This window comes from Schistocerca cancellata, chromosome 10 (assembly GCF_023864275.1).
Source record: "Schistocerca cancellata isolate TAMUIC-IGC-003103 chromosome 10, iqSchCanc2.1, whole genome shotgun sequence".
In the NCBI taxonomy this organism is placed as follows: domain Eukaryota; kingdom Metazoa; phylum Arthropoda; class Insecta; order Orthoptera; family Acrididae; genus Schistocerca; species Schistocerca cancellata.
This window is the reverse complement of record NC_064635.1, coordinates 80,499,970-80,524,143: the sequence shown is the minus strand read 5'-3', so window position 1 is coordinate 80,524,143 and position 24,174 is coordinate 80,499,970. Positions and strand designations below refer to the sequence as shown.

The 24,174-nt window shown below is 40.2% G+C and overlaps 1 protein-coding gene across 1 annotated transcript in view; it reads right to left on the bottom strand.

Annotated features, from left to right (window-relative positions):
* Positions 1-24,174, bottom strand: part of LOC126106520 (vam6/Vps39-like protein) — a 119,525-nt gene that overhangs the window by 60,096 nt on the left and 35,255 nt on the right. Inside the window, exons 6-7 of the mRNA XM_049912848.1 lie at positions 17,036-17,292; positions 9,152-9,281 (exon numbers count right to left, since the gene is read on the bottom strand). Of these exons, the coding sequence (XP_049768805.1) occupies positions 9,152-9,281; positions 17,036-17,292 (387 nt within the window). The remainder of the gene's footprint in view (positions 1-9,151; positions 9,282-17,035; positions 17,293-24,174) is intronic.

Genomic DNA, 24,174 nt, shown 5'->3' with positions numbered 1-24,174 from the left:
CAAGGGATTCTCAATATGGACACTGTGATTATCCTCCACAACAGTATGATATCACATGGAGCAATCAGAACTGCTGACAGACTTTGGTCATTTCACTGGAAGAGTATGAACCACCTACCATACAGTCAAGACCACACCCATGATGATTTCCCCATTTTCAGTCTGCTGAAGAAGTTCCTGACAGGGTAGCAATTCACATGTAACAATGAAGCCAAGATAGCTGTCAGACAGTCGTTCCACAGTCAGCTGGATGAATTCTACTCCATAAGCATCTCAAATTTAGTGCTGCGATGGGACAAACGTTCAAACTGATGTGGGGGCTATGTGAAAAAATAGTGTAACATATGTAGAATAGTACATATATTTCTAATTGCCTATATGTATCTTATTTTGGCTACCAAAAAATAGGGGCAAAGGCTTCCTGATTCATCCTCACAATTTAGAAAAATGTGGCTCGCTGGAAACTGGTACATGACACTTGGCCGAACAATCTAAACTATGATTAAACTTTTGGATGTGAATCTTCCTGGCCTGGCCATGCAATCCCCCCCCCCCTCCCCCCGAACACAGGAACTTATATGCATGCACTCCTTCATGTTTCACTAATGTGTAATGGTTATGAAATAATTCTTGAAATAAAATATTGTTATATATCAATAAGCTTTCAGCCAGGTGCTCGAAGGTCCTGAGAGATAACATGAAGACAATCGTCACACCTCAAGTTACAGTATGTCACCTTATGAGACCTTTGAAAGATAATACAGGCATCAGAATACCCAGAATTTACAAAATACTGTGCAAGTGCAGAAGTACTATGCCAGGAAACCTTGTGCATGACAGAACAATGCCGAACTGAACAAGAGATGTGTTTGTGATTATGCTACCCAGAGAAGGTGGTATTGGCTGAACGTGCATTGGAAAATTGACATAAAATTGCATTCAACGACACATCTACACAATGTGATCAAAAGTATCTAGACACCCCCAAAATAACATACATTTTTCATATTAGGTTCATTGTGCTGCCACCTGCTGCCAGGTACTCCATATCAGCGACCTCAGTAATCGTTAGACATCGTGAGAGAGCAGAATGGGGCGCTCCATGGAACTCATGGACTTCAAACATGGTCAGGTGATTGGGTGTCACTTGTGTCATAAATTTGTATGCGAGATTTTTCACACTCCTAAACATCCCTAGGTCCACTGTTTATGATGTGATAGTGAAGTGGAAATGTGAAGGGACACATACAGCACAAAAGCGTACAGACCGATCTCATCTGTTGACTGACAAAGATCACCAGCAGTTGAAGAGGCTCATAATGGGTAACAGGCAGACATCTATTCAGACCATCACACAGGAATTCCAAATTGCATCGGGTTCCACTGCAAGTACTATGACAGTTAGGCAGGAGGTGAGAAAACTTGGATCTCATGCTCGAGTGGCTGCTCATAAGCCACACATCATGCTGGTAATTGCCAAACGATGCCTCGCTTGGTGTAAAGAGCATAAACATTGGACGATCGAACAGTACAAAAACATTGTGTGGAGTGACCAATCACAGTACACAATGTGGTGATCCGATGGCAGGGTGTGGGTATGGCGAATGCCCGGTGAAAATCATCTGCCAGTGAATGTAATGCCAACAGTAAAATTTAGAGGTGGTGATGTTACGGTGTGGTTATGCTTTTCATGGAGAGGGTTTGCACCCCTTGTTGTTTTGCATGGCACTATCACAGCACAGGCCTACATTGATGTTTTAAGCACCTTCTTGCTTCCCACTGTTGAAGAGCAATTCGGGGATGGCGATTGCATCTTTCAACACTATCGAGCACCTGTTCATAAGGCACGGCCTTGGCGGAGTGGTTGCACGACAATAACATCCCTGTAATGGACTGACCTGCACAGAGTCCTGACCTGAATCCTATGGAACACCTTTGGGATGTTTTGGAGCACCGACTTCGTGCCAGGCCTCACCGACTGACATCCATACCTCTCCTCAGTGCAGCATTCTGTGAAGAATGGACTGCCATTCCCCAAGAAAACTTCCAGCACCTGATTGAACTTATGCCTGCGAGAGTGGAAGCTGTCATCAAGGCTAAAGGTGGGTCAAAACCATATTGAATTCCAGCATAACAGATGGAGGGTGCCATGAACTTTTAAGTCATTTTCAGCCAGATCTTTTGATCACATAGTGTATCTCTGTAAAGGCTCGCAGTTTCCGCGAACAGCATAATTACAGAAGTTATAGAAATCAAAATATCTGACATGTCATTAGTAAAGACAGCAGTTTGCAGCTGAATACATTTGGGAAAGTGGCCACTGTATACTTAAAGCAAGTGTAGAAGACAGGGGATGAAAACATAGTATTGTATTGCAGTAGACTGAGCACTGGTGAAATTACAACCTGTTCCAGAAGCTATGCAGGGTGCCTCAGGAGGAATAGTAAATATTTTAGGGGGGATCATGTAAATTAAATCAAATAAAACATTCCACATAGTGTTTGCCCAATATTTACTGTCACACAGATACAGGTTGCTACAGATCCAAGTTCTAATTTTGTTTGTTTATACTCTACATATTACATACTGACACTCTACATATTACATTCATCCCTTTCAAAAACACGCTTCTGCACTATAAAAACTAAGGACCCACTTTCTGTTTCTTGAAACCTGCTTATCCCTGGAAGCTACTCCAAAAGGCCTAACACAGGAAGTCCCTGTTGCAGGATGCAATTCTACTCTACATCAGCCCCTTTTACAATTTCAAATACTCTTGCACTTACCCGGCTAATCCGTGACCTATATGCCTCATCTGCCACTTTCCACTCCAACAGAGTTCTCCCCTCCTATAAAATCCTGCCCATCATATCCCCTTGGGTGGTATTATCCGCCAAACCAAACTGCAACGAAATGCCAGACTTTATCTCAAAAAATTATCCCCGCATTCTCCTAAACTACCTCAACAGCACCATCAACTACCACTCCTCTCCCACAAACTGAGCTTTGCCAACATCCCCCAACCTTTACCACTGCCCACCAGAGCAATGATAACTCATGATCACAAGAACCAGCTAGACCAGCACAGTGTTCTCAACCTTTCATCTAAGGTACTCCCCTCCTCCTCAGTTATTTGTATTATCCAATGGTCTCACTTTCAGCCCTAAACTTGCATATTATATGCTGCTTTGGTGAAGGATCTACTTTCCTGCACACGTAATGACAACTGGAAATAGCACCTCATAACCCAAGCCCAAAAACTTTCCACCAGCAGATCTGACAATGAACCCTGCCTCGAACAGTTTCAACCACGATTCCAACCTGATCCACCACCACTACCTCAAAATCATCCCTTACAAGCCCTCAGAATATTCTCACATCCAGCACTGCTTCACAACCCTTCCTCAGGTCCATACAACATGATCCTAACCTGTGCTCTGCAGAACTCCAGGCTCTTCATTCCCTAAAAACTGGTGATTCCATTATCATCTTCCAGCAGAGAACAAGGGATCTACCATTGTGGTACTTGACTGATGGGAGTATGCAAGTGAGAGTCTATGCCAGCTGTCTGACACCTCTGCGTACAGCATCTGCCATCAAGATCCCATCCCTGTGATATAAACTGACCTACATTCCGTCCTTAAGACCTCAGACCCCTCACAAGAACTAACACCCCAATCCATAAAACTTCTTACCCCAACCAAATCAGGGATCCCCACATTTTACCTTACCCTGAGCTTTACAAACATAACCATCCTGACTATCCCACTGCTGCTAGTTTCAAAGCATCCATTTAATGTATATCTGCCTTAGTTCATCAAAACTTCCTACATATATGACAAAGACTTCCCTCCAATATTAAAGACACCTACCATTTCCTAGATCGTCTGAAATCTGTGCCCATCCCACTCCCACCACATACCTTGCTTGTCACCACTGATGTCACTTCCCTCTTTACCGACATACCCCATACATAAATGGTCTGTCTGCTGCAGAACATTTCTTTGATCAGCACCCACCTCATTCCAAACGTAAGACATCCTGCCCACTCAACATAATCAAATTTATACCTACCAACAACCACTTTATCTTTGATGGACAGACATACAAACAGGGCAGGGGCACAGCTACGGGAACCAGGATGGCTCCTTCTTATGCCTACCTTTTCATGGGTTGCTTGGAGGGGGCTTTCCAGTGATCCATAAGCCTTCTCCCACTGGTCTGGTTTAGATACATTGACGACATCTTTGTCAAATGGACTCATAGTGAGGCTGACCTGTTAAAGTTCTTGGAATCTCTAAATACATTCTCTCAATTAAATTTTACATGGTCCTGTTCCAAATCCCATGCCACTTCCTTTACACTGACCTCATTCTCACTTAAGGACAGCTACTTGCTTCTGTTCACATTAAACGTAGTATAAACAACAGTACTTACACTCTGACAGTTGCCATCCTTTCCATATGAAACATCCCCCCACCCATAGAGCCTTGGCATTTGAGGTAAATGTATTTAATCAGATGCAGACTCTTTGCAGCAATACACCATCATTCTCATCTCACCCTTCACTGCATCTAATTGCCCCTCCCTATTCCAAAAGCAGATATCCTGGCCCTTCACATCCAATCCCGGTACTGCTGGTTCCCCCAGAAGCACTTACAAGAACACCACATGTCACTCAGTATTATCCTGTCTTGAAGCTATTAACCAGCTATTTCGACAAGGCTACGATTTCCTAAAATCATGTTCTGAAATAATGTCCATTCTGTCAGACATTTTGCCCACCACACCAGAATAGCTTTTCATTATCCTTCCAATCTCTACAATATGCTTTTCAGACCCTATAATTCTTCTGCACCTATTTCCCTACCCTATGACTTCTACCCCTGTGACTGTCCCCACTGTAGGACTTGCCCTATGAACCCTCCTACCACTACTTATAGTAGCCCTGTAACTGGCAAAACATGTAGTATCAACCTATGAAATGACACACCATGTACCAGCTTTTACATTGGCGTGGCTACCACCAAGTTTTCACTTGCGACAAATGGGCACACACAGTGGGTGTACACTGGCAACACACTATATCCTGTTGCAAAATGACAGTTGTGGCCTTGGTTCCTGTTTCATAACACGAGCCATCTGTATTCTTCCCCCAGACAACAGTTTCTCTAAACCCCACAAATGAGAGCTGCCATTCTAACACATCCTTGGTTCTTGCCACCCACCTGGCCTTAATTTATGTTAATTTCTTTGGTCTCCGCATTTCTTGTCAGTAACTATTTCTTTCTTCACTCCCTTCTAGTTTTATATATCTTTTATTTTCTGACTTGTCTATTCTCTACCTTTACCACATGCAACACACTCAGCTTTCCTCTCTTATTAACTGATGCATGATGTTTTGTCAGTAACTTTTGTCTTCCGTCTTATGTTATCTTCCACTTCTAAGCTCTCAGGTTTTCAAACCTCATTCAGTGCAGTCCCCAACAATCAGTCTTTCCTTTGCCTGCCATCTGATGTCTCCCCTGACCCATGGTCCTTTTTCATACTCCCCTCATTTTCTAAACCCTACCAGCCCTTTCCCTTCACTCGTCTTCTTTCCACTTCAATGTTTCCGATAGAAGAAGGAGCCACTGGCTGCAAAAGCTAGCTAATTTCAATAATGGTACCTTTATGTGTGTTCTCCTGCGGCTTGGTGAAGAGATTTTTTTTTTATCTGTCCAATTACATTATATTTTTTACACGTTGTGGGTTTATTTACTGAGTGTCATTTTTGTTTTGAAGTTCAAGTCATAAAGTTGAATCTGAAGTCACGCAACTGAATATTTCAGCTGTGATTGTGGTTTGTTGGCCAACTCTATCATATATCATATCACTGAAGAATGCCACACATGCTGCTGCTTATAGAGCATACAGTATATGATTTCCTAACCCCTACTTATGTTTTTGCTAAACTGTGTAAGATTGGCGCACTGCCCAGCTGTCACAGCTAATGTGAATGTGCAACTGAAGAGAGTGTGGCTAAAGTAGTTGATATTATTTAGATGGTAGAATGCAGTCCTACAACAAGCACTTGTAGAATTTTAACACATGTTGGTGTTCCATGTACAAGAATATGGTGGACATTACATATACATAGTCTTTAGTCTTATCATTTATACTGGATTCAGCACTTTTGGGAAGGAGAAAAAAGTAGATGATTGGAATTTTGTTGTTGGCTAGTTGCAAATCGCCAAGTAATCCTGCCAGTACCGTTTCTGACAAATGCACTTTTATTCATGGCAGTATAAATAATATTCACAACTCACATCGGTGGTCTGATAAAAATCCATATGGTTTGGTGGAGACATTTTCAAGAATGCTTTTCTGTAAAAATTTGGTGTGGTATGAGAGAGAATTGACTAGGCCTCTTATATTCCCACATCACCTTACAGGGATCCGTTATCTACTCTTTCTTGAGAATAAGTTTCCAGCATCACTGGATGAGGTTCCTTTTGTTACAGGAATGGATGCAAAGTGTGATCAAAAAATAACTGGAATTTATGATTTTATTTAAGTATCTTTATTTATCTATCAACTTGAACTTTGTCCCGTTCAGATATAATACATGATAAACATAAACCTGGTCCGTAGTGGGCTGCAATGAGATGTTTATTTAATTGTGTGATTAGCTAATTTTGAATAAGCTTTATCGTCAAGTACGAGTAAAATGTAGCCATATTCTGTTATTTTACGAAAGGATCCACACTACAGTGAAACCTTTTACGATCGTATTTTTATTTGTACTTGACAATGACCTTTTGTTGAAATTAGCTAATCCCATGATTAAATAAATATCAGATTACAGCCTACCATGTTCATGTTGATGAAGCATCTGGAGGATGTGGATCCCCACAAATACAAAATTTTAAGATATAATACACTTGTGCCAGTGGTTTTTCCTTTGTCAGAAGTATTTATGGAACACGCTTTTCATTATGGTGTTAAGCTCCTTCAGCAATTCTGTTTTTCTCTCATCAATGTTCGCAAGATGACAGGCTTTCGTGCTTCTATTCAGCCTCGAGGATAGAAAGACGTCACAGGGATCCATATCCGGTAAATACAGTGGCTAAGGCAACATCACAGTTGTTTTTTGGCAAAAAATCACAAACAAGCATTGAGGTGTGAGTGGGAGCAGAACTGTGATGCAAGATCCATGAGTGGTTTTCCCACAGTTCTGGTTGTTTTCTTTGGATTGCTTCACATAAGTGGCGCACAACTTCCAAGAAGTATCCCTTATCAGCCATACGACCAGAAGGCTGGAACTCATGATGCACTATCCCACTGCAATCAAGAAAACAGTGAGAAGAACCTTCACATGTGACTGACTAGTGGAATTTTTTTTTCCTTGGCTCTTCAGGCAGTTTCCTAAGGGACAACTAGGACCTTGGTATCAATGTCATACTCATTTACCCATGTTTTGTCACCTATTATAACCTTCTTTAGAAGTTCTGGACCAATGTCACCTTTAGCAGTTCCTGAGTGACATAAATACGACATTGTTTTTTGATGAAATTCAACAATTTCAGAACAAATTTTGCTGCTACACATTTTGTGCCCAAAACACCTGAAAGAATTGCTTGGCATGAAATCATCCGCAACCTCTCTTAAGTTCATTTGGCGATTTTCTAGAACCATTTTCTTTAATTCTTCATCATTGTTATTGGTGATCGATTTGCTAAGGTGTCCAGGGCAGTCGTCTTCAATGTCTTCTCGGCCCTCATTGAAATGTTTATACTAGTCAGTCTCTTGTCTCACTCACAGTAGATTTGCCAAAAAGCCACATTCAACATTTATAATGTGGTTCTGAAGTTTATTCCATTTATCAAGATAAATCAAATTCTTTGATTAATCTTTTTCAAAAGCAAAAGTTCACTGACTACTTGAAAATGATAAAGCCTATGAAATTAAAAAAATCACGTTACTTTTTGATCACACCTCGTATGTTCTGTACATTCTAATCAGCAGGTGAATACCATCTAAACATAACATTCCTTGGAAGATGGATTGGCTGAAATGTTTCTTGGCTTTATTCAGGCAATAGGTTAGGTGTTAAAACACACAGTTCTATTATTTCCTGAGGAAAAAAGCATATAGTTCTCCATTAACTTCCTCACCCTTCTTAATATTTCTTTTATGAGTAACTAAATTTTCATTCTTCTCCTTTTATTGATGATAGTGAGCATAGCCAGTGCCCTATGCAAAGTAGATTGTTGTAACATTGAGAACTGGCTCAGTTACAGCCACCAGGGAATTTCTGTGAAACCTTCAGACTTTCATAGTTTTATTAATGACAGTATGGAATAAGTGTAAAGTGTTTGCCCCAGGTTGTACGATGAGCAGATATCAGGAATTGTCAGTAGGGCCACACAGACTATAACTTTGACAAACATTACAGTAAGGATGTTAGGCCATATTAGCAATACATAAACCACAAGGAAAGGCAACAATGACATATGTTTGTCATTTCAAAAAGTATAATAGTTTCGAAAAGTCAATTTGAACTATGGGCAGAGATAACAGACTATCGCAGCAATCACAGTAATTTTCTATGACAATGCTGTCTACAAATTATGAAGTTAATACGTGTTTTAAAACAAATAAAATGGTATTTGTAATAAGATAATATGAAAAGGGAGTCTCTTATTCATTATTAGTATATTAGCTTCGTAAAATATAGGTATGGAGCTGGGCATCCATGATGTCCTCCTGCCTATGATAGTTAAAAGTCTCCTTTATGTAAAAATTATTCACAAACAGTAAGTATTAGTGCAAAATCAATATGCAATGTCCGAAGCCAGTTAAAAAACCTTTCTAACAATACCTTGTTCATTCCTGTACGACCAGTATGCCTTGAGAAAAAGGGATGAGAAATAATACATATGAGAAATAATATATTTGACTGGGGTGTTACATGTTATTCATCAAAACATACCAATTCCAGAAAAAAAATTTGTGGAATAAGACTAAAGAAGGGGTTAATGTTTTAGGGGCAGAGGAGTTGTGAAAGTCAGTGACCAACTACAATTAATGAAAGATTTGTTACAATGACAAGAATGGCAAATTTGAACTAAAAAAGAAAATGTTGTTGTATTTTATTAGGTGACTTTACCTGTTCCCAGTTTGAGAAACTCCTTCATAGACTCATGGAACTGCTTATTCTTGAAAAGATCAAATGCATACAGTGTCTGTATGTGATAGATGTTCTTCGATTTCTCATCCTCTGACTCATCTGATATGTTCTGTCAACAAAAAAAGTCGAGCAGACTTATTAATTACACGAAAACAGCCCTTCATGGAATTCACGCATCACCTTGGTAGCACACTTCACATAATCATATTTACAGCTTACATAAGTAACAAGAAACAATTGAAGCAATAATGCTAACCAACAGCATCATACTTCTTAACATACGAAACTAAACTGCAGTTAATCCGTTCCACTATTACAAGACTTGTTTACTACCTCACAGTATTATTTTGCAGCTTCACAACAGCATACTTCTTCACATTTTATCCTGTTCCATTATATTCTGTCTTCAATCAAAGCTTTTTCTCTGCCCAACTCCTAACTATTTATATTTTATACCTATGGAGCTTGTTCACTTTGACTAGTTCATTTTGCAATCACTTTTCCTTCCCACCAGCTATGAGTTATACCCTAATGAATATAAAAATCACCATGATTTGTCGTTTTTCTGGCCTAAAAAATTGAGACTACTGAAAGTGGTGAAGTTCTATCAGATTTTGAAAAGAAATATAACTGCTAAACATTTGATGAAAGCATGGATAGATAGATATGAAAATTACCACACAACAATTCTAGTTTTGAGTGAACAAAAATTCTCATAAGAGTAGACTGCTACTGTATCGAAGAATGGAAGGGAAAATTGAAAGTGGAATAGGAGAGAACCAATTTGGTTCCAGGGGAAGCAGGGAAACCCAAGATAACATTTTGGCATTCCAGGTGTTAATAGGGGGCACCTTTAGGAAAACCCAGTAAACATTCATAGCATTTGCAGATTTGGAGAAAGTATATAATAATGTGCAATGAAATGAAATGCTTTTGATTCTTAGGCAGTGTGGTGTCAACTACTTGCATGATATCCTGGAAACCATGGGTGAGGGGAATAGGAACATCCCATTTTCCTTCATTTCCAGAAAGTCTGTGACAGTGCCACACTGCACGCTGTTAAGAAAGGTATAAGCACATTAAAAAGATTGTCACATATATGAGTGGCTTGAAGGCTTTTTAAGTAATAGAATCCAGTATGTTGTACTGGATGGTGCGTATTCGTGGGAGAAAAGGTACTGCCAGGAGTGCCTCAGGGAAGTATGATATGACTGTTCTCACGGATTTTAAAAATTTCCTAGTGAACTGAATGTTTAAACAATTTGTTTAATACATACCACAATATTTCAACTGGGCACCTGGTAGTTGAAATATCACGGGATGTGTTGTTCGTCACATTGTTTACTTATAAAGCCTACAAGAGAAGTCCTGACCAAACAATTTCGGGCTTCTAGCCGGTCACTGTTTAATATATCCCATGATACTTCAATTGGGTACTTGCCAGTTGAGATATTGTGGGACATATTACACAATGGCCGGCTGCAAGCCCAAAATTTGTTTGGACAGGATACCTCTTCTTGGCTGTATGCATAGACAATCTGACAGATAGGATGAGCAGCTGTTTGCTGATGATACTGCAGTGTAAGGGAAAGTGTCAACATTGACTGATTACAGAAGGATGCAGAACATCTTTGACAAAATTTGTAAATGACAATATTATGAAAATTATAGTTGCTACTCACCATATAGTGGAGATGCTGAGTCATACATAGGCACAAAAAAAGACTGTCGAAAAGTGAGCTTTAGGCCAACAAGACCTTTGTCGAAAATGGCCATGCACAATACACATGCATGCAAACGCAACTCACACACGACCACAGTCTCTGGCAGCTGAAGCCAGACTGAGAGCAGCTGTGCACGATGGGAGAGACAACAGAGTGGTGGGGGTAAGGAGGACACTGGGGCAAGGAGGGGGAGGGATAGCAGGTTAGGGGTGGAGGACAGCAAGTGCAGCTTGGGAGGGTGCACGAACGAGGTGGAGAGAGAGTGTGCAGCTAGGTGCAATCGGGAGGTTAGATGGAGGGTGGGGAAAGGGGGGTGAGGTGGAAAAGGAGAGAAGTAAAAAGACTGGGTGCGTAGGTGGAAAAGAGGGATATGTAGTGCTGGAATAGGAACAGGGAAGGCACTAGATGGGTAAGGACAAGGACTAATGAAGATTGAGACCAGGAGGGTAGCGGGTGTAGGATATATTGCAGTGAGAGTTCCTATCTGCGCAATTCAGAAAAGTTGGTGTCGGTGAGAAGAATCCAGATGGCACAGGCTATGAAGTAGTCACTGAAAGGAAGAACATCGTTTTGGGTGGTGTGATCAGCAACAGGGTGGTCCAGCTGTTTCTTTGCCACAGTTTGTCAGTGGAGGTCATCATTGAGCGTGGTGGCTTCTTGGGCTGAGTAGGACCAGATGAAGCGAATAGGAGAGGATGAGTTGAGGTTCTCGAGAAATGTGGATAGGATGTTCTTGATCCAGATCACAAAGATGTTATCAATGAATGTGAACCTGGTGAGAGGTTTGGGATTCTGGGTGTTTAGGAAGGATTCGTCTACATGGCCCATGCATCCTCCTGTCCCCACCACCCATCAAAGGCAGCACTACATGTGAAACCAGTCACGTGATCTACAAGCTAAGCTGATGCCACTGTGCTGCATTCTACGTGGGCATGACAACCAACAAGCTGTCTGAAAGTGTGAATGGCCACTGACAAACTGTCGCCAAGAAACAACTGGACCACCCTGTCGCTGAGCACGGCACCCAACATAACATTCTTCATTTCATTTCAGTGGCTGCTTCAAACACTGTGCCACCTGAATCCTTCCCACCAACACTTTTTCTGAACTGGGAAGGTGGGAACACCCCCTGCAATATATCCTATGTACCCGTAACCCTCCTGGCCTCAATCTTTGTAAGCCGTTCTCCTTACACTTCTAGCTCCTTCCCTGTTTCCATTCTAGCACTACACAGTCCTCAATTCCACCAATGCACCCAGTCTTTTTACTTCTCTCCTTTTCCGCTAACCCCCCGCCCCCCTCCCCCACCCGTTGTCTGGACTCCCAACTGCACCTAGCTGCAAATGCTGTCTCCATCTCATCCTTGCACAATCCCACAAGAAGCATTTACTGTCCCCCACCCATAGCATGCTATCCTTCCCACTCCTCACCCTGGTCTCCTCCTTACTACCACCTTCCAGCTTCCTCTCCCATAAAGCACTGCTGCTCACAGTCTGGCTTCAGCAGCCAGAGACTGTGGTCCTGTGTGTGTGTGTGTGTGTGTGTGTGTGTGTTTGGTCCATTTTCGACAAAGGCCTTGTTGGCTGGAAGCTTGCTTTCCAACAGTCTTTTTGTTGTGCTTATGTGTGACTCGGCATTTCCGCTATATGGTGAGTAGCGACTATCATTTCCATAATATAGTTACATTCCGTCCTGGATTTTCCATCGTTAGAATTTCTAAGTGTGTGGCAAATGGCAAATGGCAGTTAAGTTAATGAAGATGAGGAGGAAAAACAATACCATATTGTTTGCATGTATAATAGCAGTGTGCTGCTTGACACAGTCATGTGGACTATGTAGGTGTAAAATTGAAAAGCTACAAAAATGGGATGAGCACACAAGGTCGGTTGGAGGGAAGGTAAATGGTCAACTTTGGATTATTGGGAGAAGTCCAGGAAATTGTAGCTCATCTGTAAAGGAGACAGTGAAGAGAGTACTCTTGCAACCCACTCATTCTTGGGTACTGCTCGAGTATTTGGTACCCCCGACAGGCTGGATTACAGGAGGACATGGAAGCTATTCAGAGGTGTGTTGCTAGGTCTGTTACCACTACGTTTGATCAAGACATTATATTACGGCAATGGTCTGTGTACTCAATAACCGAAGAGAAGATGATGTTCTTTTTGCAAAGCTCTACTGACGAAGTTGAGAGAAATGGCATTTGTGGCAGACTGCAGAAAAATCCTACTGCCACCAACATACATCTAGCATAAGGACTGCAAAGGCAAGAGAAATCTGAGCTCTTACAGACACATACAGACAATCATTTTTCCCATACCACATACAAGCGGAACAGGAAAGTGAATGATTAACAATGGTACAGCATGTTCTTTGCTATGCACTGTATGGTGGTTTGCAGAGCACATATGTAGATGTAACTGTAGATTAGAATTGAATGATAATTGACTCTTTCTACGAGAAGCAGATTGTAGCAGTCAGACTGAAAGAAAGAGGCAACAGGCCAAAATCTGGAAAAGTGTAAGACAGGGTTGCTAGGCAGGGTTGCTCACTGTCACCACTGATGTGTAGTTTATATACTGAAGAGGCAATGAGGGAAGTAAATGGCTATCTAGATGTGGGAGTTGTTTGCAACAGACAGAAAATCTGAACACCGTTTGCTGGTGACGTAGCAGTAGTCGCTGAAAGTATATAGGGACAATTGGGTGGTCAATGAAATGACACTAATGCTAGATGATAGCTATAATGTGTGGGTACATAAAATGAACAAGCTGGATGCATAAACGAGGATGAATCAAATATAAACGGGATTTTATTTAAAAAAAAAATCTTTTATTGAAAAACAAAAGGCAGTTACAATTTATATTTCAACATAGTTTCCCACTTTAGAAACACATTTTACCCTAAGAGAAGGAAGGTTTTTTATCACAACATCATCAGAATGAAGCTAGTTGCGCCAGCAGCCAATATCACACGAATTCCTCTGTGCCCTTGTCATCTTCAAATCCGTGTCCTCCTACAGCCTCTTTAACGGTCCAAACAAATAGAAATCACAGAGTAATAGGTCCAGGATGTAAGGAGGATGATCAAATTGTGTAGGTGCATTTCCTGTAGTTTGGAGACTGCTAGAGATGCATTATGCGGCCTGGCACTGTCGTGGAGGAGGACGACCTGTTCAATTAGTCAGTCTCATTTTTTGCAGCAATACACATCCCTCAACTTCTCCGATAGCTCACAGTACAACGTAGTGCAATGAACAAAATGCCTCGTCGCTTTTTTTTAAAAACAGTTGAAAGAACCTCACCAGCTGACAGTCGAGACTTGGCTTTCACCGGGTCCCTCCCCCCCCCACCCCCCCCGTCCTCTGCCACTCTTTACTAGGTTGTTTGGATGCATGGTGTAGTGGTAGACCCACATTTTGTCACAGGTGATGATCCCACTCAAAAACGCATCACCTTCTTTAGTAAACCTTACTTTAAGCCTCCGACACACCTACAAATGTCTCAAACTTCTGATTTTTGGTCAAAAGGCTGGGAAGCCATGGGGCGCCATCTGGAACACACTTTAAGGAACTGTGGGAAATTTGTGATGATCACTTGTTGCACCTGTAACTTATTCTTACTTGTTCTGCGATTTCTAATACTCTTGCCCATCAATCGCCTTCAAGAATGTCATAAACTGCACAAATGTTTTCATCTGCAATGATGGTCCGGGAACGATGATTAAGCAGCTGATTTTTCACATGTTCTCTTTCTTCCTTGAACTTTTGACTTCAGGCAAAGACATGTGTCCTCAACAATGTTTGATCACCGAACTGTGCAGTCAATCTCTGGAGAATTTCTGTTGCTTAAACTCCTTCAGTAGCAAGAAATTTTATAATTATACACTAAGCAGTGGAAGAGTGCACCTGTTGCTCCAACATCATGAGCATTACTGACAAAGCTGTTGGAAGTATTTAATGGCCGGCTCTCCCCACTCCTAAAGGCCCCATCCCACAAAAGTAGAAGTGTCGGTCTCATCCTACTAACTGTTAATGTTCGGGAACAAAATTCCCATTATATTTAATTCCCTCTCATATGTTCAACTAAAACAAGAATTCTGTTGTCTCAAAAATAGGACTGATAAAGGAGGGAGATGCAAGAAAGGTAGGAGTAGCAATGATTGCACAGCACAAAAGAGCTTTACTGGAATGAAAAGAAACAGTTGCTAACATCCAAAAATATAAACCATGAGACCACAAAAAAGGTCAGTAACAGACGTGCTTTGAGCATAGCTCTGTATGATTTTAATGTACGGACAAGAGAGAAGAGAGAAATGAAATTACTAGAAGTCACTGAAATATGTTGTTGCAAGTGTGTTAATGACCTGGTGAATTGATCAAGTAAAGAATGAAGAGGCACTGTAATGAGTCAAAAAGAAAAACAAGTCTAACAACAAAGAACATAATGAAATGAACAGTTTCGTCACTTATTAAAGCTCGAGTCATTACTGAAAATTATAGTGGAAAGGGTAGCAAAGAGCAAGAATCAAACAGGCAGGCCTGGAGGTGGCAGTTGTGCTGGAATGCAGAGAGGATGTCAGGCAGGTGGCTCAGACAGAGAGCTGAATCTAAACAAAATTGATGACAAAACAACAACAGTGTCAGAACATTGACACCGTATGGCCAAAAGAATAGGCACCGTGAAGTCCCAGTCTTATTTCAAAAAATCAAATTTGGAAGGTATTAGGTACAGAGAATCATGGTTTGTTATAAAACATTTAGCAGATCTCAAAGTTTTTTCCTTTGTCCTTTTGTTGCAGTATCAACTCAAATTGCACTGAAATTCTGACAGGTCAGGGGAAGGCAAAATATGTTATCTGGTATGCACAATCTCAATCTGAGATAGCAGTACTGCAAAATGATAGACACCAGTATGGGAGGGCACCACCAGGGGAAAAAAAGATGTGTAATGAGATGGTTCAAAAACTGTATGGAGACAGGCAGTGTTAAATACCTTCCTTGAAGATCCCGTGTGTCTCACGTACACATTGACACAGTGCAAGTTGGATTTCGAAGCAAGCCCAGGCATCAACTTGTCATGCATTACACGAATTGCAGGAAGCAAGATCAACTGTCCATAAAGTGTTGCATAAGCAGTTATGCCTTTTATCCTCTGTGGTATTCCTTCACGTGTTCCACGCTGACCTCCATAAAAGCTGACAATGACTGTCTGAAAAAGTGCTTGTTTTCAGATGAAACAATGTTTCACATTTCTAGATATGTGAATCACCACATCAGGATTTGGTGCTCTGTAAACCCACACAACACATGTGAACACACCGGTAATAGCCACATGCTGGCCTAAGGCACAATAGGGCGACAGGCCCATTTTTCTTTGCAAAGCAAGCCATAATGGGAAATGTTTACCTAGTTTCTGCTACCACAGATCAAAGAACTGCAGCTGCCCGTCATCTTCCAGCATGATGCTGCATTCCAACATTGGAATCTAAATGTGCTGCTTGTGCTGAATGACATTTCCCGAGAGGTGGCTGGATCGTGATGGTTCCCCCACACAGGCCCCATTCTCTCCCACTGTAACACAGCAGATTACAACTGGGTGCCAGACCAAGACTCAGGACTTTCACCTGTCATGGGCAAGTTCTCTCTATCAACTGAGCAACCCAAATACAAGTTTTAATGTGCCAGGAAGTTTCATATCAGTGTGCAGCCCACTGAAGAGTGAAAATCTCACTCTGGAACCATTAGACTTCTTTTTGTCTGGGTTATGTTGGAGATTGTGTGTACACAACACCACTCAAGACACTGCTATCCTTCATGTAAAAATCAATGAAGTAATGACAACTGTAAATGCTCCAGTGCTTATCCAAACATGGGCAGAACTCAAATATCATCGCAATGTTCTACGAGCGACAAGTGAGGCACACACTGACATTCTGGGATTTAAAAAAAAAAACTCTGACAGCTGCTAAATGTTTTACAACAAACCACAATGCTCCACCTCCAATCATTTCCAAGATCTGACTTTTTGAAATGACAGTGGGACTTGCTTAAGGGATATGTTAGCATTCTAAGCTGAATGACAGAGATCACCCCAGCTGTCAGTCTGAGTATCCCTATCCTATAGTACTCCATGCTACTAACCGTAAGCCGCAGAGCGAGCTGGAACTGGCGCTGCTCCAGCAAGGTGGAGATCTGGCGAGACAGCTCGGCGGCCTGGAGGCACCAGACGAAGGCGGGAGAGGCGAGGTAGAGCAGCCCCCGCCGGCAGGGCGCCACCAGTCTCGGCCGCTGCGGGGGTGGCAGCGCAATGCTCTGCACCAACAGTGGGGCGCCCGGCTCCAGAGTGCGCACCTCCAAGCCTTCCGGCAGGACTGCCACCAGGTATGGCTCGTCGTATGCTGAAAGTGTTAGTGCATCATGGAGTCACACGCAGCTGTCACTGAAAGGTCACTGTAATATCTCCCAAATAAATACACACTTACCAAATACATTTCATACGAGCAAAAATATTAGTTAGTACATTCATTGTGGGAAAGTTCACTTGAGAAGACAGTAAAATTACAAAAAGACAGAATGGCTGGTCAGTACTAGGAGGCAGGATGGACAGCATCAAAGAGAGAATAGCAGTGTGTCAGCTCCATTCCAGAGAGGACAGAAGGATAGAGTGAGAAGTAAAGGAGGATTAAGAAGAAGAGAAATGGAAGCAGAATGAATACCAGATTTAAGAAATATGAGGAAAGCAGAAAAGGAGATGTAGGAAAATCAAAGAGAGAGTGAGAGGAACAGGGAGCAGTGGAAGTTAAGATAAAAACCATGATGGATTAAACAATGAAATTTTACCTGCTCAGACTCTTTTCCCCAATGGCAGAATTTCATTTTTTATCCTCATTCCCCCCTCTTACTGGCTTTTTCCCTCCTTTCTCCTATTTCTTAACTGCGTTCTACTTTTCATTTCTTTTCCTCTTTAATCCAGCTTTACTGTCTTTCACCGGGTATTCTTTCTTATATCCTCACAACAAATGGGTCCACCCCAAACTGGGGTCTGAGTGATCAGGCTGAGAGGCTGTGGCTCTCCTATAAAACTGTTCCCTAACATTTTGTCTCTGACTGCAGAGGACACCTTCAGAGGTAACACACTGCCTCCCGCAGCCAGAGATGAAATATTAGGAAACGATTTTATATATTAACCATAGCCTCTCAGCCCAGAAGTTCCAACTAAATACATCCTCTCACAGAGAGGAAAGAGGGATATAGGTTGGGGAAGGTTAGATAGGAGGGACAATCATAGTGTAGGCAGTGTCTTTAGTAGATCTGTTGCATCTTCTAAGTGCTCTGTGAATAAAACACAGTCTTTGATTTGCTTTCCCCACATAATCTATGCTATTGTTCCAATTTAAGTTGTCCATAATTGTAATTTTTAAGTATCTTGCTGAACCGTTATGGGTGTGTAATTTACCCGGTAAATGAAATTTGAGGGATTCTTTGTAGTATTCATGCAGATGTGACAGTAAACAGCTACGAATGAACAAGGCCTTAAGGAATGGTACAAATGTAATTGTGAGATAGTGGAATGTTGATCAATGGTACAATCTGTGGCATAGCAGGTATGATGTTCTGTCTCCCAGCTACCGTCTTCGGAACAACCATAATGAACGTGACACAGCCCTCGTTGTATTGACCAGAGAAGGTGACATGTGTTAATAACCTACAGGGTGTATAAGGGGACAAAAAAAACAAAAGGTCTTGGATTTTTCCCAGGTTTCCCAGTTCAAAATGCACTTTCCATGGCCAAAAACACACTTTATTGTAAAAAAAAAAAAATTAAAAAAAATAAAAATAAAAAATGGTGGTGGTGGGGGGGGGGGAAGAAGAACACATTTTGGGAAGCTCTTTGATGTGCGGCAACATTTAATCTCCATATTTTGCATTATGAAAGTATAAACAGGAATTCCAGCTGATATAGCACAGTTGCTTCCCCAGTACTGAAATCAAGATTGCAATGTGCTTCTGCCAGTAAATCATAGCTCACGTCATGTGATTTCACCAGGCAGAGAGAGCAGATATTCAGAGCATAGGATCCGTGATATAGTCAGCTAATGGCAACATCATTGTCAAGTAATACGAACACACAAATAGAAAAACTTAACGGTTTAAATTAATATTCATACAGCATAGTTACCAGAAAAGCTGCGCTTTCACATATAATATTTGTTGTCAAAATTTTTTTGCTGCTTTTTCCCAATGGCGTGATTAGGCAGAATTCTAAGAGTACAGCTTAAATTGCAGCAGCTGAATATTTCTGACAAGCACGATTAAAATTTCACTGCTTTGCACTGAACATTTTGTAGGTTACCTGGGTGAATACAAGTTCTGTCCAGCACTTTGACTTTTCCATAGAAAAGTCAATTATGTGTGCAACTGCTCAAGAACTCATTCGCACTTTTTTAGAGGATAATTATACTATTTTCCATCATTATTGCATAATTTGTAATACGTGAAAGAGCTAAAATACAAAAAACTAACTTTGAAAAGTGGACTTTTTTAGTGTGTGTTACCCTTTAAGATATATCAAACGCAAATGTGCCAGTAAAATATTAAATAATAGCATAAATGGCTGGTCTTCTGGGCCCGAAACTTTTCTAAATGGCCAGTTCTCTAACAATTCAATGCACATTGTCATACTAACGTAATTAATCTTGCATAAAAGAAATTTACTATGAAAGTAATGCTTTACAAACAACCATTTGCATATTTTCCCGCGACCTGTTACAAATGTATACAACTGTGATGCCACATTCATTGAAACGAAGCCAACAAGAAAGACGCATTGAAAGCAGTTTCTTATTACAAAATATTGCATAGTCTTTTACATATTTTGCTGCTGGCAGATGCTAGTGTGTGCACTGTGTTTTGTTGTTGTAAATGGTACATCTACTTTGCAACTAAATTTAATTTTGGTTTTATTCTCTTGTTTATGCTTTATTGCTGCAGTATTATTTGGCAGTAGTGGGCAAAAGTAAAATTCTTTGTTAGAGTTATCTGTTCTTATCAGTCAAAACTACAAAAATTTAACTGAAAACTAAAATAATGAAAAATTCTCGGAAGTCTAAAATTTCCAGGTTATTTCCACATTTTCCTGGATGAAAGACTTCCTGGGGTTTTCCCAGATTTTCCGGTAGTCCCAAGGCGTATACACCCTGAGCCCAGAACCAGACCTATTTAAATAGCACCCTACACCTGGACCTCCTTCATTCTCTGAATGACCTTACAGTCTACCAAAAAGAGTCAAATAACTGCTATACAAATGTTTGAACATGTTTAAGACAGTATCATGATATGCAATGCCATCTCATTGTGATCACAATTATTTCAGTTTCTAGTGCTGTACTGATTTTGGTTTTGATTTGTGCAAATTACCTGAGGTAGAAAACGTCCCGCCCCCTGAACTTCCAGTGCATCTACCAGTTGAATGGGTAAATTGTATTAAGTAAGGATTAGTTAAAGTAAATAAACTATTTGGTAAACATGCAGAAGTGTGAAGCATAAGTAGGAGTTGAGCTAGATTGTCTACTGTGAAATGTTTGCTCAGGAATTTGCAAAGATGGGAGAATTTAGTAATGTATTGCACGTAATGTAATGACTTAGTGCGATCAGGTTACTGTAGGGAAGCAAGATAGTCCAGTGGAATAAACATGAAAAATAATACTTAGAATTAAGAAAACAGTAAATGAACCTTGTGGTTTAAGCTTAACTAGTATAAGTGGAAAAATAAGTGTACTGTGTATAACTGTTAGCTTTTAAATGTGTGTTGAGATTTTGCAGAGGAACCACAAGCAAAAATCCAGAGGCCATATTTTCTACAGCTGCCAATGTTGAGAGGGGGGCTGTCAATAATCACATGGAAATTGTCTGGGAGCCCATCCCTGGAGAATTTTAAAAATTAGAAGCCTGATTTAGGCATTTAAACGCTCTATTTGAGACACTTTCCTATCCTAACTAAAAAAGTTTTTCCAGGAATAAAAACAACTATAAATTTTAAAAAATCAGGAAAAGTGGAAAAGGGTAAAAATTATTTTAGGAAACATCAAGGGGTACTTTTACAGTACTTACTTTTTTTTATTGTGATCATTTTTCACTTCAGCGCATGTCATTAGCTCTATACATGGCATACTTAGGCTCTGTAAGATCTGATGCCAATTTTATATTTAAGTGTCACATATATACAAGTCTTTCAATTGGCACACTACATGTTGCTGTATCCACTGTCAAATGTGTGGTATTAGAATGAAATAGAACCGAACTTTTAAGAAAGCTCTGCAACAGAGAGCTACAATCATGTGTTTTAAATGGTGATTAAATGGATGACACACACATTACTAGACAAAGTCAACGATTCCCACACTAGGTACAGATAGTTTGTGATTCTATGCAATATAGCTTCCGAAGAAGACAGTTAAAAGTGTCCAAACCAGAGTCGAGGTTTAGTAAACCTGTATTTTGCCACTAGTTGGCTGTTATTCTCCATCCACTGAAGATTTTTCACTATCATTTTTTTTCACTTCTTACTGCAATTAACATGACAGGCAAGTCCATGGCTACTGCTATTGAACCAAGTAACATCACAGAGTTCGAGGTATTCCTCTGGAAGCTGTTGCAGTTTTTCAAACCACGTGATGTCACAAAATGCATAATTCACCTATCTATCCACACTTAATAATACACATCACAATGATGCTATTATAGTAATATCCATCTCTTTTTAATTCATTTAAATAGTGCTGGGAGTTAATTATTATAGACCGATGAAATTTTCAGTAGTTTTGTGACATCAGTGTACAGTGGTTTTATTCATCTTTCTAGAATTCAAAGACACTGCATACATAGTGTTAGCTCCAAAGGAGGTTTTTAGTTTTGGAAGACCTACAGAAGCTTCCACCAATTATTTTTTTCCACTTACACTTCAGATATCATTTTCAGGATTTAATTTCACATTATCATTTGTGTAAGGCTCGTCTTTACAGAAACTGTTAATAGTTGCCAAAGGACCTAAAAAATGACTAATTGCTTGCATTTCTGATGAAACAACTAAAAAATTCCTTAGGAGCTAACTCTACATTCGCAGAGCTTTTGAATTCTAAAAAGATGAACAAAACCACTGTACATGGATGTCACAAAACTACTGAAAAAAATCATGGGTCCATAATAATTTACTCCCAGCACTATCTAAATAAATTAAAGGAGAGAGATATTACTGTAATAGTGTCCGTGTAATGTGTATTATCAATTACGGGTAAATAGGTGAACTGTGCATTGCATGATGTCATTTGGTTAGAAAAACTGAAACAGCTTATAGAGGAATCCCTCGAGCTTTGTGACGTCACTTTGGTTCAACAGCAGTTTTATTCCTTTCTTTGAAGATAAAAAGCACAGGACGAAAAATTTTCATCGTCACTTGGCATAACTTATCTTAGTAATCAGTGGTGACGAAATCATTTCTAGACAGGTTTACTACGTACTCAGGAAGGAAACCATTACAATCTATAAAACATTTTAGTGACATGTGATTAGCAAAATGTAAACAACATCTTGTGCAATTTTTTCCAGAACACCAAATTCTAAAAAGTGCATTTCCACAATTTTTAGTGACCATCTGAACTCCATAATAAAGGTGATAAATTAGTAACAATGACAGACAATCTGTAATAACTGGTAAACATTAATTTCTGAAGGAGCGAGGCATGCTACACCACAAATAACTTACTTGGTGAGGCTGTGTAAAATTGAGACCCTCCCCCAGTTAACGCAAGAAGCCAGGGAAGCATGCCAAGTGAGATGGCCAAGCATAGTTACACTACTTGCCGTAGCAGTACCGTATTTACTCGAATCTAAGCCGCACCTGGAAAATGAGACTCGAAATCAAGGAAAAAAAAATTTCCCGAATCTAAGCCGCACCTGAAATTTGAGATTTGAAATTCAAGGGGAGAGAAAAGTTTTAGGCCATACCTCCAAATCGAAACAAAGTTGGTCCATTGTAATATGAAACACAATTTAGGTCGAATGAATGATGATACAGCTACAGTAGTTTGGTTCGAGTCGTAAGCTTCGCAGTTAAGCTTTACCAGGTAGCCATTGCTGTGTGTCAGGTGCTCCGTCCGTATTTATACGGGTACTCTTCCTTTTTCACGTGCTTCGTCTGGTTTGAATTGATTGCTTATTTTTCTTTGATCTGATAAGTGCCATTCTCTTTGTTATAGGTGTTTACGTCACTCTAAGCTGAAGATGCATTACTGTACTGTGTCATGCATTGTTTGTCGCATTCTGATAATGAGTGTTTAGGGCCTGTCGCGAAACAATGGCAAGAGACTGCTATTTGTTGTTACTTACACTGCTGCTTTCTTTGATAATGATCAACAAGAACCAAATAATATACTGTGTATGATGGAAGATGTTCTGAACAAGAGTTTAATGAAAATTTTTCACTGTTTGAAAATCTTTGCAGACGCCTCTTTAGTACATTACATTCTGCACAGAAATTAGAGTCATTTTAGATTTAAAAATCTAGTCAATTGCCGTGCTTCATTTCTGACTGCATCACTATTATGCATAAGAATAACACGAATATAAACATGACATGATATGTATATTCTTCCGAATTTGCTGTTGTCTCACTCTAGTTTTGTAGTTTATTAGGCAGACAGAATTTAAATGAGATAGCAGCAAACATGAAAGAATACATGACAAAATGTTTATATTCGTATTATTCTTATGGTGAAGAGAATATTGCATGTGATTCACAATTCATAAAAGTTCCTATTAGCAACCATCTCCTCTCACAGGTAGGAAGAAATTCAGACCGTGGAGTTGGCCATATGACAAACATACCTAACAAACTTGCCAGTCGGATTGTCATAGTACATTGAAAAGCTGCAACATTCGAACATGAACAATACGGAATTTGTATTTACTTTGATGGATAATGTATGAAAATGCAGTGGCCAAAACTCTTGGCAGAGGAAAAAAAGCTCGACTTCCACTTTTTTTTTTTTTTTTAATTTATTTACTGCCGCAGAGGTTTTGGTGCCAGTATTTATCTTTGTGCCTGCAAAGCATGCCTGTGTAGCGCTACATATATTCGACGGCAGAAGTTAGTTGTGGTGGCACCTACCAACATTTTTCAGAACTTCCGCTTACTTTGCACTCGATTCTAAGCCGCAGGTGGTTTTTTTGGATTACAAAAATTGGAAAAAAAGTGCGGCTCAGATTCAAGTGAATACGGTAAG